General features: G+C 44.4%; 1 protein-coding gene across 2 annotated transcripts in view; it reads left to right on the forward strand.

The window, feature by feature from the left end:
* LOC121547664 (endothelial PAS domain-containing protein 1-like) overlaps nucleotides 1-16,869 on the forward strand; it is a 61,770-nt gene that overhangs the window by 25,911 nt on the left and 18,990 nt on the right. Inside the window, exon 2 of one of the 2 annotated variants that reach the window (XM_041859035.2) lies at nucleotides 11,233-11,423. In XM_041859035.2, the coding sequence (XP_041714969.1) occupies nucleotides 11,233-11,423 (191 nt within the window). The remainder of the gene's footprint in view (nucleotides 1-11,232; nucleotides 11,424-16,869) is intronic. The other variant, XM_041859036.2, reaches the window with a different exon arrangement.

The following is a 16,869-nucleotide window of genomic DNA, read 5'->3' on the forward strand; positions in this document are numbered from 1 at the left end:
TTGACAAAAAAACTTTATTTTTTGACAGAATGTTTAAAAAAGGTATAATCTTCGTAAATGATATCATCGATAGGACTGGAGGAGTGATGTCGCACATGCAGCTAACAAAAACATATGGAAATGTCTGCTCTACCCAAAATTACAACCAAATAATTGCAGCCTTACCGCAAAAGTGGAAGAGGAAAGTGGAAGGGGGAGAAAGTAAGGAACTTGTCTGTCGGCCTTGCATTAAAGAACATAATTGGTTAAGGAAAACTGTGATAAATAAAAAAGTATATCAGTTTCACTTAAGGACCAAAGGATTGACAGCCGTCCCATATATATATATGTGGTCCTCTGTAGCTCAGCTGGTAGAGCACGGCGCTTGTAACGCCAAGGTAGTGGGTTCGATCCCCGGGACCACCCATACACAAAAATGTATGCACGCATGACTGTAAGTCGCTTTGGATAAAAGCGTCTGCTAAATGGCTTATTATTATATAGATTGCAAAATAGTTGGGAAGAGATCTTTGACGTACCAATCCCATGGCATAGTGTTTATGAACTGACACGCAAAACGACACCGGATTCAAAAATTAGAATCTTTCAATTTAAATTATTATATAAAATTCTTGCTACCAATAGAATGTTATTTATATGGGGGATACAATCTTCCCAGCTCTGCAGATTTTGCTGTGAAGAGACAGAATCATTAGATCATTTGTTTTGGTTCTGTCCATTTGTAGCTTGTTTTTGGACACAGGTCCAGGAATGGCTAAAGGATTGCAATATTTACCTGGAGCTAACCTTGCAGATAGCATTACTGGGTGATCTGAAAAGTCATAGTCAATCAATCAATAATATAATAATACTTTTAGCAAAAATGTTTATTTTTAATTCACAATCTGTAGAAGCAATGAGAATAGAAAGGTTCAGAACTTTTGTAAAACATCACAGTACGGTTGAAATATATATGGCAAATAGAAATCCTATATGGATGGTGTTAAGAGATAGATGGGAGGTATTGAATAGAGTTGAAGGATGGGACTAATAACAAATAACAACAAATAATAATAACAAAGATAGCTAATAATGTAAGCATACTGTGTCCATAATAAGTATATAGGTTGTATGTTGGGAGCTTTTGGGAAAGAGCACAGTTAGAAAGATATGGCATATAGAAGCAAACCGGATGGACATCATGAAAATGATCGGAGAGGTTGAGAGTAGAAGTTCAGGAGCAAAAAAAATAAAAAGAATATATATATATATATATATATATATATATATATATATATATATATATATATATATATATATATATATATATATATAATATAATTATTGTAAAATTAACTCTGTCCATAAGGTGTAGATAGTAAGTATAGACCGGAAGTAGAGGCCTGGGCATTGTTGTTCACTAATTTACTCCAAGTAGGGAAAGGATGGTGGGGTTGAAAAGTAATAAAGGGGAGTATATATATAAAAAAAAAAAAACATGGGGGATTGGAAGTGATGCAGACAATTACATTGATAGAAGATACAATCTATCTGCAATATTAAGCTGATCCATTCCCGCCCCCAAAAAAAAAAGAAAAAAAAAAAAAAGAGGGAGAGTGATGGAGTGCTGCATCAGATGACCTGGCCTCCACAATCCCCCGACCTCAACCAAATTGAGCTGGTTTGGGATGAGTCGGACCGCAGAGTGAAGGAAAAGCAGCCAACAAGTGCTCAGCAAATATGGGAACTCCTTCAAGACTGTTGGAAAAGCATTCCAGGTGAAGCTGGTTGAGAGAATGCCAAGAGTGTGAAAAGCTGTCATCAAGGCAAAGGGTGGCTTTTTGAAGAATCTCAAATATAAAATATATTTTGATTTGTTTAACACTTTTATGGTTACTACATGATTCTATATGTGTTATTTCATAGTTTTGATGTCTTCACTATTATTCTACAATGTAGAAAATAGTAAAAATATAGATAAACCTTTTGTATGAGTAGGTGTTCTAAAACTTTTGACCGGTAGTGTACATTTATTCGGACTCTACACCCGCACACCCACTCACATACAAGCTGCTGCTACTCTGTTTATCTTATATCCTGTTGCCTAGTCACCTTACCCCTATACATATCTACCTTCATCACTCCAGTATCCCTGCATATGTAAATATGGTATTGGAACTTACTTTTTAAATATTTCCTGTATTTAGTATGCTTACTTACTTACTTTATTGTGTATTTCATATTTTATATTCTTATTTCTCGTGTTTTTTAAAATGTATTATTGCATTGTTGGGTTTTGAGTTTGCAAGAAAGGCATTTCACTGTGCATTTGACATTAAAACTTAAAACTTGAAACTTGTTAAGTAAGGTTAGGTAGGCTTCTCATGAAACATCAAGTGATACTGAGAGCAGTTAAAACAAGATTAAATCACTTCAACACTTTTTCCCCCAAAGAAAACTGTATCCAGTTAATGACATTTAATATGGTGTCTGTCTGTGCACTGAACATTCTGAAATGGACAAACGTATCAACAAATTTGAATTGAATGATGACATTGCTTGTGTGGTCATGAAGGTACAAGGTACAAGGGGTGCTAGTTTACTCCTAGAAAGAGAGAGTGTGTGTGTGTGTGTGTGTGTGTGTGCGCGTGCGTGTGGCCCTAGCCAAGGACAGGGGGTTGATCCAGGGGGATTCCAGCCAGCACAGGACTGGGATGGCAGCAAAGGCACACAGCTTATTTTATAGACGTTCACTGACCTTTCAAGATGTCACAAGGTGTTGGTCGCAGCGAGTACACCTGACTGCAGCTGGACTGCTGAGTCAAAAGCCTGACATTTGTTTGTTTGTGTGTGTGTGTGAGTCGTGCGCAAGGGTTAAGAGTTTGCATTTAAATGTGTATTCAAAGTGGGATCTGACATTTATTGATGTTCTGTCAGTGTATTTGTTTCACAACGTTTTACTTGGATGTTAGTTAGTGTAAGGTCATAATACTAGATTGATTGACTGCTGTGTTATTTGTGTGTATAGTGACCACAGGAGATTGGTGAGGAGATTGGTGGCACCTTAATTGGGGAGAATGGGCTCGTGGTAATGGCTGGAGCGGAATCAATGGAATGGTTTTAGCTCCGTTCCAGCCATTATTATGAGCCGTCTTCCCCTCAGCAGCCTCCACTGATTGTGACATAATGACATACTGTATGTAGCTAGTTCTCTGTAGTCCTTCTAGTTGATCTCTGGGTCAAAGGTTACCTCACTGACAAATTAATACAGATAAAATAAAGATAGTTGTCCTCGAGGCCTACTGCCATACCATCATATTCTGCCATACCATCAAGAGCCCCGTAGCTCATTTGTCAAAACCAGATAGCTGGCATTTCAACTTGACATGTTGACATTCTTTACTGTCTTGCAAAATAGTTGAGATTCTTAGACAGATCTGAAAGAGTTAGAAGATGCATTTGAACTTTGGTGACGCTGGCAACCTGGTTAGTGTTCACTAGGAACCTACAACATGGGCATCAATTGGGTATGGCAGAATATGTCAGTCACCATATCTTAGCTCAACACCAACATAGGTGTTTAAAATAGGCTACTAAAATCATTCTAATTCCGATTAAAAGGCCAATACAGTTTAGCTGTATTAGGGGGCTGGCTTTAAGACCATGCAGACGTCTCAGAGCAGGCGGGAAGGCTATTTGCCTGGCTGGCTGGCTTTAGAACTAGTGCTTGGATGCAGCTGAAGTGAACAGCACAACTTTTCTCTCAAAACAGTGCAGAGTTTAAACAGTTTAATCCTGGTGCTGAGCTAATGCGTACAGTGCATTTGGAAAGTATTCAGACCCCTTTACTTTTTCCACATTTAGTTACGTTACAGCTTTATTCTAAAATATATTTTAAAAATCCTCTTCAAATCTACACACAATAATGACAAAGCAAAATCAGGTTTTTGCAAATGTATTAAAAATAAAAAACGTAAATATCAAATCAAATCAAATCACATTTTATTGGCCACATGCGCCGAATACAACAGGTGCAGACATTACAGTGAAATGCTTACTTACAGCCCTTAACCAACAGTGCATTTATTTTTAATAAAAAAGTAGAATAAAACAACAAAAACGTGTTGAGAAAAAAAGAGCAGAAGTAAAATAAAATAACAGTAGGGAGGCTATATATACAGGGGGGTACCGGTGCAGAGTCAATGTGCGGGGGCACCGGCTAGTTGAGGTAGTTGAAGTAATATGTACATGTGGGTAGAGTTAAAGTGATTATGCATAAATAATTAACAGAGTAGCAGCAGCGTAAAAAGATGGGGTGGGGGGTGGGGGTGGGGGGCAGTGCAAATAGTCCGGGTAGCCATGATTAGCTGTTCAGGAGTCTTATGGCTTGGTGGTAGAAGCTGTTGAGAAGTCTTTTGGACCTAGACTTGGCACTCCGGTACCACTTGCCGTGCGGTAGCAGAGAGAACAGTCTATGACTAGGATGGCTGGAGTCTTTGACAATTTTGAGGGCCTTCCTCTGACACCGCCTGGTATAGAGGTCCTGGATGGCAGGAAGCTTGGCTCCAGTGATGTACTGGGCCGTACGCACTACCCTCTGTAGTGCCTTGCGGTCGGAGGCCAAGCAGTTGCCATACCAGGCGGTGATGCAACCAGTCAGGATGCTCTCGATGGTGCAGCTGTAGAATTTTTTGAGGATCTGAGGACCCATGCCAAATCTTTTCAGTCTCCTGAGGGGGAATAGGCTTTGTCGTGCCCTCTTCACGACTGTCTTGGTGTGTTTGGACCATGATAGTTTGTTGGTGATGTGGACACCAAGGAACTTGAAGCTCTCAACCTGTTCCACTACAGCCCCGTCGATGAGAAGGGGGGCGTGCTCAGTCCTCTTTTTTTTCCTGTAGTCCACAATCATCTCCTTTGTCTTGGTCACGTTGAGGGAGAGGTTGTTATCCTGGCACCACACGGCCAGGTCTCTGACCTCCTCCCTATAGGCTGTCTCATCGTTGTCGGTGATCAGGCCTACCACTGTTGTGTCGTTGGCTAACTTAATGATGGTGTTGGAGTCGTGCCTGGCCATGCAGTCATGCGTAGTACAGGAGGGGACTGAGCATGCACCCCTGAGGGGCCCCTGTGTTGAGGATCAGTGTGGCAGATGTGTAGTTACCTAAGTATTCAGACCCTTTAATCAGTACTTTGTTGAAGCACCTTTGGCAGCGATTACAGCCTCGAGTCTTCTTGGGTATGATACTACAAGCTTGGCACATCTGTATTTGGGAGTTTCTTCCATTATTTTCTGCAGATCCTCTCAAGCTCTGTCAGGTTGGATGGGGAGCGTCGCTGCACAGCTATTTTCAGGTCTCTCCAAAGATGTTAGATTGGGAACAAGTCCGGGCTCTGGCTCGGCCACTCAAGGACATTCAGAGACTTGGCCCGAAGCCACTCCTGCGTTGTCTTGGCTGTGTGCTTAGGGTCGTTGTCTTGTTGGAAGGTGAACCTTCGCCCCAGTCTGAGGTCCTGAGCGCTCTGGAGCAGGTTTTCATCAAGGATCTCTCGGTACTTTGCTCCGTTCATCTTTCCCTCGATCCTGACTAGTCTCCCAGTCCCTGCCGCTGACAAACATCCCCACAGCATGATGCTGCCACCACCATGCTTCACCGTAGGGATGGTGCCAGGTTTCCTCCAGACGTGATGCTTGGCATTCAGGCCAAAGTGTTCAATTTTGGTTTCATCAGACCAGAGAATCTTGTTTCTCATGGTTTGAAAGTCCTTTAGGTGCCTTTTGGCAAACTCCAAGCGGGCTGTCATGTGCCTTTTACTGAGGAGTGGCTTCCATCTGGCCACTCTACCATAAAGGCCTGATTGGTGGAGTGCTGCAGAGATGGTTGTCCTTCTGGGAGGTTCTCTCATCTCCACAGAGGAACTCTGGAGCTCTGTCAGAGTGACCATCGGGTTCTTGGTCACATCCCTGACCAAGGCCCTTCTCCCCCGATTGCTCAGTGTCGCCCGGCGGCCAGCTCAAGGAAGAATCTTGGTGGTTCCAAACTTCTTCCATTTAAGAATGATGGAGGCCACTGTGTTCTTGGGGACCTTCAATGCTGCAGAAATGTTTTGGTACCCTTCCCCAGATCTGTGCCTCGACACAATCCTGTCTTCGACCACATGGCTTGGTTTCTGCTATGACTTGCACTGTCAACAGTGAGACCTTATATAGACAGGTTTGTGCTTTTCCAAATCATGTCCAATCAATTGAATTTACCACGGGTGAACTCCAATCAAGTTGTAGAAACATCTCAAGGATGATAAATGGAAACAGGATGCACCTGAGCTCAATTTCGAGACTCATAGCAAAGGGTCTGAATACTTAGGTAAGTAAGGTATTTCTGTTTTTGATTTTTAATACATTTGCAAAAATTCTAAAAACCTGTTTTTGCTTTGTCATTATGGGGTGTTGTGGGTAGATTGATGAGGAAAAAAAGTAATTTAATACATTTTAGAATAAGGCTGTAACGTAACAAAATGTGAAAAAAGTCAAGGGGTCCGAATACTTTCCGAATGCACTGTATATCAGCTACGCTATGCCCATTTAGTGCTACACTTGAATTGTGTTTACATGCTGGCAAATCTAAGATGATTACCACTAGCCTGTTCTGACTCTGAATGTAAAAAAAACATCATGTTTTTCCATTGCTGCTCAAAGAGATGAGAGAGATGTGTGGTTCTGTGATAGGGGTCTGTGTTGACATGGTACCTCCAAAGAAATACATTTTAAGGCCCTGTAATCTCTGCCTAGTCCCCGGGCTTCTGATGTGTTCTGTAGATAACTATGATATACAGATGGATTTCAGGAGACAAAGAATGAGGAAACCTCAGCAAGCGGTTTCCATGTTTCAACTTGAACAAGCTTGTTGAGTCTCTCTCTTCATCTAGATGTTTATTTTCTTCTGTTAGTGTTGAAATTCTGTTGTTCTCTTCCGTTCTCTCTTTCTCACTTGTCTTGTTGAATCTCTCTGCATACTGTACACGTTATTTTCTCTCTCTCGTTCCCTCTGTTCATTATCGTTCTCTCTTGTCCACAAGCACACACATTCTCTCTCACACACAACAACCACCTCTAGCAGAGTGGCAGTTTAGTAGTAGATTACCTGTAGACTTGGTGGCCAGACCGTTGAAGCCTGATGATCACTCTGTCAAAACTCTCCCTTTTTCTTTTTTTAACCAAATAACCATTAAACAAGCCTTTAGAGCAGGTGTGCCTCACTTTTGACAAGAGTTAATTATGCCACTTGACAGCTAGAGTGAAACACGAGCCTGTTGTAGACCTGATAGACTCTTGGGGATTGTAAGTAATGGCCAGTTGGCTTAGCCCTGGATGTCAGGGTTGAAGCGGGGCTCACTGTGAACTTGGTTGACGCATTGACCAACTTGGGTTCAGACTGTAGACTTCATGGGCTGTTGGGTATGTAGTTGGATTAAAGGGTCGTCTGATGATTGGTGTTTAGACTGTTTGAACTTTTCGGCAGATGGATCTGTATTGGCTACTGTCTCCTGGTTGTGAGTGAGAGGGGTCGCTGAGTACATTGGGAGGCTCAGTGCCCGAACAGTGCTGGGACTCCATTGTTTCATATCCTGGATCTTCCACTGGGACTGAGCAGTACAATAGGGCAGACTATCAAAAAGGGCACCACTAGCTGTGAGCACACACACACACATACACATACACACACACACACACACACACACACACACACACACACACACACACACACACACACACACAGAGAGAGATACTAGCCAGACAGTGAGGAGTGGACACTGGCTAAATCACATGACCAGGGTTAATGAGGTCAGGCCTCTGGGATACTTTAACGTGACAAGGGTCAGTGTAAAAACACCTTGATAAGATATTGACCTTCAGTAGCCCTTCACTACACCACAGGAGGTTGGTGGCACCTTAATTGGGGAGGACGGGCTGGAGCGGAATTGGTGAAGCTCCGTTCCAACCATTATTATGAACCGTCCTCCCCTCAGCAGCCTCCACTGCACTACACAGGTCAGAGTGCATAGCCATGGCAAGATTCCTAACTGATCACTCTTGCTCCCAACCATAGATAAGACAATGATGACTTTGCAATAAATCAATTCCTTGTCTGTTTGAGGGCTAAAATTACAGATAGTAGGACATGGTGTGTAGCAAGATAACAGTATGCTATTGCGGAATCCCTCCAGAGCCTGAGGGAAGTCTGCTCCGCCATCTTCCTTTGGCCAATGGGATACAACACAGGAAAGGAAAATGTCTGCCTGCCACGGCCCATTTTTAGAACATGGCCTCTGTGACACCGTTCCGTACAAGGCGGTCTCTGTGGAAACCAGCTTAATGTCGATTTATTCTCTGGTACAAATAGGACAAGAGACGGAGGAGGGAGGAAGGAGGTGGTGGGGTGTTGTTTCATTTAATGTTGGCAAATATGGAACCCTATTGTGGGGAACGACTTGGACGTCTGAGCTCCTTACCCTGGCGTGGACCCAAGCACCAACTCTTCAGAACATCACAGTCCTGTTTATCCAATACTGAGGGAGGAAACAGAACAAGATCTAGGCCTGGACAACAACGAATTGGTGCCACCACTCTCAGTTCAAGTCCACCTCAGCTCAGTCTTGCCACTTATCGAGTGAGTTCCTGCCAAGTCCCGTCAGAACTTGAAGATATGATTTTTTTGGGACCTTTGCCAAGACCTAAATAAATCTCTGTGAAAACCAAATAAATAATACACTGATTTTAGAAAACTTGATATCAAAGTAAAGGATTCTTTTGCTTTGCTTAGTTTTCAACTAGTTTGCTATTTTATTCATTGTTTGCCTTGGCAGTTTATTCGTCCTCTTATCTTGTGACTTTTAACAGTCACACCACTGAACATACACTATATTTTACTGTGGGGGTGTGTGTGCGTGCGTGCGTGTGTGGCATGTGACTACAGTAGCTGTGGTGTGCCAGGGCACAGGGCACACAGAGTTCACCCTCCTTGTGCCACGTGCCATGCCCCAATAAAACCGCCCGCAAACCGCATCCCTGGGCAGACAACACACCAAGGAAACAAAGCTCATTACACCCTATTACCATCCCTTACAAGTCTTTTACTCTTTCTTCAACCCTCCGTTCTTTCACCCCATCTTGTATAACCACCCCATCTTACCTCATCCTTTCTTTTGTGGTTAAGTGTAATTGTAGCTGTTTTGGCAGCCTCTCCTCTCCTCTCCTTTTGTCAGACTCAACCCCTTTTTCTTGTTTAACCTTTTACTGCAGTGGGCTAAATTTGGGTCACACAGAGTTTACCTTGGTAGTCTTAAACAAATCTACTTTGAAACAAAAGTATACTCCTCACACAAATGGTTATGGGCTTAAAAAAGACACCTGTACCATGTCAGATATAGAGTTGAAATTTATTACATTGAATTTACATTCCAATATTACACTTTATATACATCACAGAAGACTGAAATATAACAAAACTGTTTGACATAGAAACACCGGATTTTCGGAAAGGGTTACACCAAGGCTTTGGTTCTCCATAGTCTTTTTGATGTGCTTTAATACACACTGCTATTCTAGTATGTGGTTCTGAGCTAGTTTTGAATTCTATTGTGAATTCAGAAGAGGTCAGGGGTCAGGGCTTAGAGTTTATAGCAGTTTATAAAAATGGAGGAAGTACATTCCAGTACTATTATATCAGTAATTATTTTCTTGGCACTGCGCCTGTGCTCACTGGAATGGGGATATATTAACTCTGTGTATGTTTATGTTTTTTAAACACAGTTTGTACAAAGGAGCTTTCTTTAAATGTTTTTTTTTTTCTGCGTTTGCTACATCCATAGCTCCGTCTATTAATTTTAGAGTGGTTCCATTTCTCCAGCCCCATCCCTAAGCTGTTTTTGTGTTGGAATATGTTGATGTAGGCAAAGCCTATAGCACACAAAATGTTTTGTCTGTGTCTCTCAGTTTTTGCAACTCTGTATGCCTTTGTGTCGGTCTACCACAGGATTCCCCGTCGCTCTCTTAGTTTGCTGTGCACTCTGACTCTCACCACCCCCCCCCCGCTCTGAGAGTTGGACTCAGTCTAAGCTCTATTTAGGTGTAAGACACTAATCCTATCATATGACTGACTGCTAAAGAGCCTGTCTGTGCTCTCTGCTCCGCTCCCCAAAAACCTCTCAGAAATATCTCAACCCCACCCGTCTACGAGTGTGTGAGAAGAGAGTTATGTCTTTGCTGGGATGTTAGAAAAACTTTGATTTTTTCCTTCAGAGCCCTTTGTTTGTGGTTATGGTTTGCACAATGGCTTTAATAATCGGTTGTCTCTATACGTGTGTGTATGTGTGTGTTTGAGAAGCTAAGAAGCTTGTGGTGACAAGGCTTGGGCACTGACCTGCTTTCGGAGACAGAGGACGTGGGTTCAGCAATTGGGTGCATCTTTCGCAAGCGTTTTTTCTCTCCATCTCTCTCTCTCTCTCTCTCTCTCTCTCTCTCTCTCTCTCTCTCTCTCTCTCTCTCTCTCTCTCTCTACCTCTCTCTCTCTCTCTCTCTCTACCCCTCTACTCTCTCTCTCTACCTCTCTCTCTATCTCTCTCTCTCTCTCTCTCTCTCCATCTCTCTCTCTCTCTCTCTCTCTCTCTCTCTCTCTCTCTCTCTCTCCCCTCACTGCCTCTGTTTCACTCTGTCTCACAGCATTGTGAGTAACAGGTAAGCATCAATATTCCCAATGATCGCATCTGCAGTCTGTTACCATTGTAAGTCCCTACACTTGCGTGCTAAATCATTCTCTGTGTAGTTCTATTTATCTTTCAAAGAAGTTGAGCCATAGACTCTCTTGAGATTTGGGTCTCTTTGTTGCTGAGCACAATGAGTATATCCAATATGGTTTGCCAGTTTGTCCACTCACTGTATACAATGCAGGGGATTGGTGCTGGTCCTGAGAGAAAGAACACAAAGAAACAATACATTATTTAAGAGTTGGGTTCAGGGTTGGGGTCAATTCCATTTAAATTCCAGTCAATTCAGGAAGTACATTGAAATTAAAATTAAAATCCACTTCTATGATTTTCAATGAGGAACATTTGGAATTCGAATTTGGTTTACCTTCTGAATTGACTGGAATGTAAATGGACCCCAACCGTGGTTGATTTAAACATTCTACCTGTAGCCTCTCGATCATCTGACAATTGACCTCCTCACCTGACCTGACTTCTCTTCCTGTCAAGGAACAGTTCGGAGCGGCGGAAGGAGAAGTCTCGTGACGCTGCACGCTGTCGTCGAAGTAAGGAGACAGAGGGGTTTTACGAGCTGGCCCATCAGCTGCCCCTACCACACAGCGTCAGCTCCCACTTGGACAAAGCCTCCATCATGAGACTGGCCATCAGCTTCCTGCGCACCCGCAAGGTCGTTGGCCCAGGTCAGAGCTATACCATGCACGCATTCACACACAAACAAACACACATGCACAGCAGGCGCACACACATGCACAGACACACATACACACGTAGGCAGGCACACACACATATGCTTTCATCACCCTTCTCCTGATAAAGCTTATGCTTATTACTAAATATATATGTTTTATGAAGATATACTTATGTCACCTGTCTGACAAGATTATCAAATATATAACCACTGGGTGGTGGGTTGTTATCTAGTCATAGTAGAATCATTATTGCCGCACTTGGTTACTATAAGGAGATCATTGTCCCATTTAGTCACTGATATATGGGATGAAGATTATGAATCACTGATCTGCCTCCTCCTCTACTATAATTGTGACAGTGAAGTAAACAAAGGAAACAGCACTGGGACAGATGATGTAAAACCTTGGTGAGAGGGGACAGACATGGAGGAAAGAAGAATCTGGCAAGCATGTCTCTGGAAGTTTCTTGGATGCAGGGCGGATGTGTGTGCATTGGGAGGGAGATATGTGTGTTGGGAAGGAGGGTGGGGGAGGTCATTACACTTGTCCTCCTTCCCGTGCTTTTATAAAATTAGAATCTCCGGAAGACAGACAAAGGAACCTCTTTATTGTTCTGGCATTCCACCATGTCTGTGTTTTGGAATAAGGAGACATCAGACTTGATTGCATGAAAACACTACTGAAGCAACTCCAAATGCAAAATGTATCTATAGTATTTACAATAGTTTCTGGTTCTTTCCATGGCACCCTGGTCATCTCCTGCGTCTCTTTGCCATCTCTCCTGGTCAAACAGTGCAACTTCACTGCAACAAGTGAAATCTATGAAAGCCTAAATATCTTATATGACGATTAAGGTAAAATATCTTGAAATAAGATAAACAACTTGTATTAAGACTTTTTTGAAGGTTAAATAAGCAACGTTATCAGCCAATGACATTAGCTAATTTAGCTTGGTAAAAAAACAAACAAACAAAAAACACACATTTTAAGTGAATTATCACTCAATATAAGATAGTTAGGCTTGCTTGGATTTCACTTTTTGCAGTGTTCTACCTATAGGTAGTTTAGGGCCAGTGAGAAGGTGAGTGATATCGAGCATAGGAAAAGGAGATGGGATGTATGGGTTCAGAACAGGCTGGAGTGATTGGAAGGCGCTCAGAGGAAGACCTGGCTCTGCCACTGTGAGGCTGGCGCTCCTTCTCTCTACTCAGCCATAACACAGACCTGCCTTGGCGCTATGCAACACCCCCCTACACCTACACACACACACACACACCTACCACATGTCACTCCCAAGGAGAATCGTGCAGATTCTTTTTTAGGCCTCTCTGAAACAGAACAGTTGTATAACAGCCACACGCACACACAATGCCGCAGCAGCAGAAACACCTCTAAGTATACCAAACATTAAGAACACCTTCCTAATATTTAGTTGCACCCCCTTTTTCCCTCGGAACAGCCTCAATTCGTCGGGGCATGGGGATGCTGGCCTATGTTGACTTGTATCAAGTTGGCTGGACATCCTTTAGGTGGTGGACCATTCTTGATACACACAGGAAACTGTTGAGCGTGAAAAACCTGCAGCGTTGCAGTTCTTGACACCTGGCACCTACTATCATACCCCATTCAAAGGCACTAAAATATTTTGTCTTGCCCATTCACCCTCTGCATGGCACACATACACAATCCATGTCTCAATTGTCTCAAGGCTTAAAAATCATTATTTCTCCTGTCTCCTCCCCTTCATCTACACTGATTGAAGTGGATTTAACAGGTGACATCAATAAGGGATCATAGCTTTCACCTGGATTCACCTGGTCAGTCTATGTCATGTTTTGCATACTCAGTGTATAAGAGCAGCTCATGTGGTTCTGGGACACTGACACACTGGCCCCTCAGATAGCCACTATGACACTGAATGAATGATTGACTGATTGAGTCAATTACAGCTATTCACAGGGATAAAGATTCAATTAATCTTACGGTTGCTGTGAAGCTTGTTTAATTCCATCTGAGAACAGCAGCAGGCCGCCTTTTAAACTATGTAGCTGACATGACATTGTCCCACCACCACCATCCCCTACAACGGTTCAATTTGTTGCGTTTGCGCTGAGCTGTAGTGTTCCTGATATGGGGTCAAATGTAACGTTCAACAGGAAAGTCCTCTGAGTTCAGATCAGTAGGATACAGTACAGACACTACAGGAAATGATGCAAGAAATGGCATCCTGTGACCTGTTTTATAATCTATGCTTTTGTTGAAGCTTTTGTAGTCCTGTAGTAGTTTGATGTTAACATACTGTTCATATTACCTAATTTAACCATGTCTCAGCTCAAATGGGAGTTATTACAATCCCAAACGTTCTACTCAAAATCGTAGAGAAGAAAACTACAGACGCAAAAATCACTGCTAAGTGTTCAGGCCAAAGGTGGTCCTGTAGAGTTGAATCTCCCATCAGCCGAGGACCCATGAGAAAGTCGCTGCTCCCCTGGGGCCACATTCTCTGGGCTGGGCCAAACTCCAAAATCCAGGCCCAGGCCTCCTCGGCCCCCCGTAGGCCTTGAGAACAGCTCTTATCTAAGGGAAGCACACTGGAGGAATCGCAGGCTTCCGACCCCCCAGCATGGAGCCACGTTTTGTTCACTGGGACTCTGTAGTCGCTCTACTGCCTCCCTTTTGAGCCCATGCCAGATTAACTTTATCTCAATTTTCTCACTTGGCTTCAAGTAACGTGGTGCAGACTGCAGAGTATTTTTGGGGTTGTGTAGGTTTCATTAGATTTAGCTACAGCATCTTGGATACTGAGCTTCCAATTGGCTCATTCAACCCCTCTCCTCTCCCCTGTAACTATTCCCCAGGTCGTTGCTGTAAATGAGAATGTGTTCTCAGTCAATTTACCTGGTAAAAAAAGGGTTAAATAAATAAATACAAATACTGGGCAGGATGTATTGTATGTTACACAGTGACTTTCAGTGTGCTTGGAATGTTTGTCTCAAGGTTAAGGCTAACTCATTAGTGTGTGCCTTAAGACGGACACTGTTAAAGCAACAGCCTTTCTCAAGTGTGTGTGTGTGTGTGTGTGTCTGTGTGTGTGTGTGTGTCTGCGTGTGTGTCTGTGTGTATGTTTACGTGTTTGTCTGCGTGTGTGTTTGCGTGTGTGTGTGAGGGAAGCGACCAAGGGAAGGTCAGGGGATTTGGGAGTGTTCAGAGATGCAGGATGAAGTTGTTCTGGTTTGTTTTGGACATTGGCCAGGGCTTCAAGAAGGAAAACAAGCTTGACAACACACACACACACACACACACACACACACACACACACATGCACAAGGAGACAAACTTGTGCGTGAGTGCATACACACACACACAGAACAAATTCAAGAAAACGTACAGTATTATACAGAGCCATGATTGCATGGAACTCCATTCCATCTCATATAGCGCAAGTGAACAGCAAACCTGGTTTCAAAAAACAAATAAAGCAACACCTCACGACACAAATCCTCTCCCCCATGTGACCTACTTTTTGTGTGTATGTACTGACATGAATGTGTAACTGATAGATACACACACGCACACACACACACTACATGTTAATGTTTTTAAATGTATATATACTGAACAAAAATAAAAACGCAACATGCAACAATTTCATATGAGGAAATCAGTCAAATGAAATAAATTCATTGGGCCCTAATCTATGGATTTCACATGACTGGGAATACAGATATGCATCTGTTGGTCACAGATACCTTAAAAGAAATGGGCCTCACAATGGGCCTCAGGATCTCATCACTGTATTTCTGTGCCTTTAAATTTCTATCGATAAAATGCAATTGTGTTTGTTGTCCGTATCTTATGCCTGCCCATACCATAACCCCACTGCCACCATTGGGTACTCTGTTCACAATGTTGACATCAGCAAACCGCTCACCCACATGACGCCATACACATGGTCTGTGGTTGTGAGGCCGGTTGGACGTACCGCCAAATTCTCTAAAACGATGTTGGAGGCGGCTTATGGTGTGACACTCTGGCTCTATGGACTTTTATTTTGAGCCAGGGTTGTTATTTTTCTGTTGGGTGTATTTCTATGTTTGCTTTTCTGTTGGGTTGGTTTCTATGTTTGGTCATTGACTCCCAATCGGAGGTAACGAGTGTCAGCTGTCGGCTCGTTATCTCTGATTGGGAGCCATATTTAAACTGTTGTGTTTCACTGTGTGTTTGTGGGTTTTTGTTCCATGTTTCTGTCAGTGTTACAGAGGACTTCACTATCGTAATTTGTTGTTTTCGTGGTTGCTTTATTAAATAAAGTCATCATGTTCACTCAACGCGCTGCGTATTGGTCCGCTTCCTCAGACGTTCGTGACAGAAAAACCCACCACAAAAGGACCAAGCAGCGCGTCCAGGAGCAAAGGGTCTGGACATGGGAGGAACTGTTGGACGGTAAAGGGTCCTGGACTTGGGAGGAGATCCTGGATGGTATGGATCGCCGACCATGGAGCGAGACGGTGGAGAGGCGACGGCGAGAGGAGCAACGGCATCGGCAGGGCCATCGTCGGAAGGACGGGAGGCAACCCCAAAAAAAATTTTTGGGGGGCACATGGCTGGCGGCTGGGCAGCAGGAGGCTGCCACAGGGAGAAAAAGGAGAGAAGGCTAACGGAGTACGGGAGCCATTGGCCAGTAGAGGGAGGGAAGTGTTTGTGGCACGGCGTGAAAGACTGATGTGTGTTGCCAGTCCGGTCCGGCCCGTTCCTGATCCTCGGTTGAGGCCAGTGGTGTGTGTTCCCGGTACGGACCGGTCTGTTCCTACTCCAAGCACCAGGTCCACGGTGTGCTACGCCAGCCCGGCCCGGCCTGTTCCTGCTCCACGCACCAGGGATAGGGTGCGCCGCCAGCCCGGCCCGGCCTGTTCCGGCCACTCGCACCAGGGATACGGTGCGCGTCGCCAGCTCAGCCCGGCCTGTTCCTACTCCACGCACCAGGGATACGGTGCGCTTCGCCAGCCCGGCCCGGCCTGTTCCGGCCACTCGCACCAGGGATACGGTGCGCGTCGCCAGCCCAGCCCGGCCTGTTCCTACTCCACGCACCAGGGATACGGTGCGCTTCGCCAGCCGGCCCGGCCTGTTCCGGCCACTCGCACCAGGGATACGGTGCGCGTCGCCAGCCCAGCCCGGCCTGTTCCTGCTCCACGCACCAGGGATACGGTGCGCTCGCCAGCCCGGCCCGGCCTGTTCCGCCACCCGCACCAGGGATACGGTGCGCCCGCCAGCCCGGCCCGGCCTGTTCCGCCACTCGCACCAGGGATACGGTGCGCGTCGCCAGCCCAGCCCGGCCTGTTCCTGCTCCACGCACCAGGGATACGGTGCGCTTCGCCAGCCCGGCACGGCCTGTTCCGGCCACCCGCACCAGGGATACGGTGCGCGTCGCCAGCCCAGC

Source organism: Coregonus clupeaformis, chromosome 31 (assembly GCF_020615455.1).
Source record: "Coregonus clupeaformis isolate EN_2021a chromosome 31, ASM2061545v1, whole genome shotgun sequence".
Taxonomy (NCBI): Eukaryota; Metazoa; Chordata; class Actinopteri; order Salmoniformes; family Salmonidae; genus Coregonus; species Coregonus clupeaformis.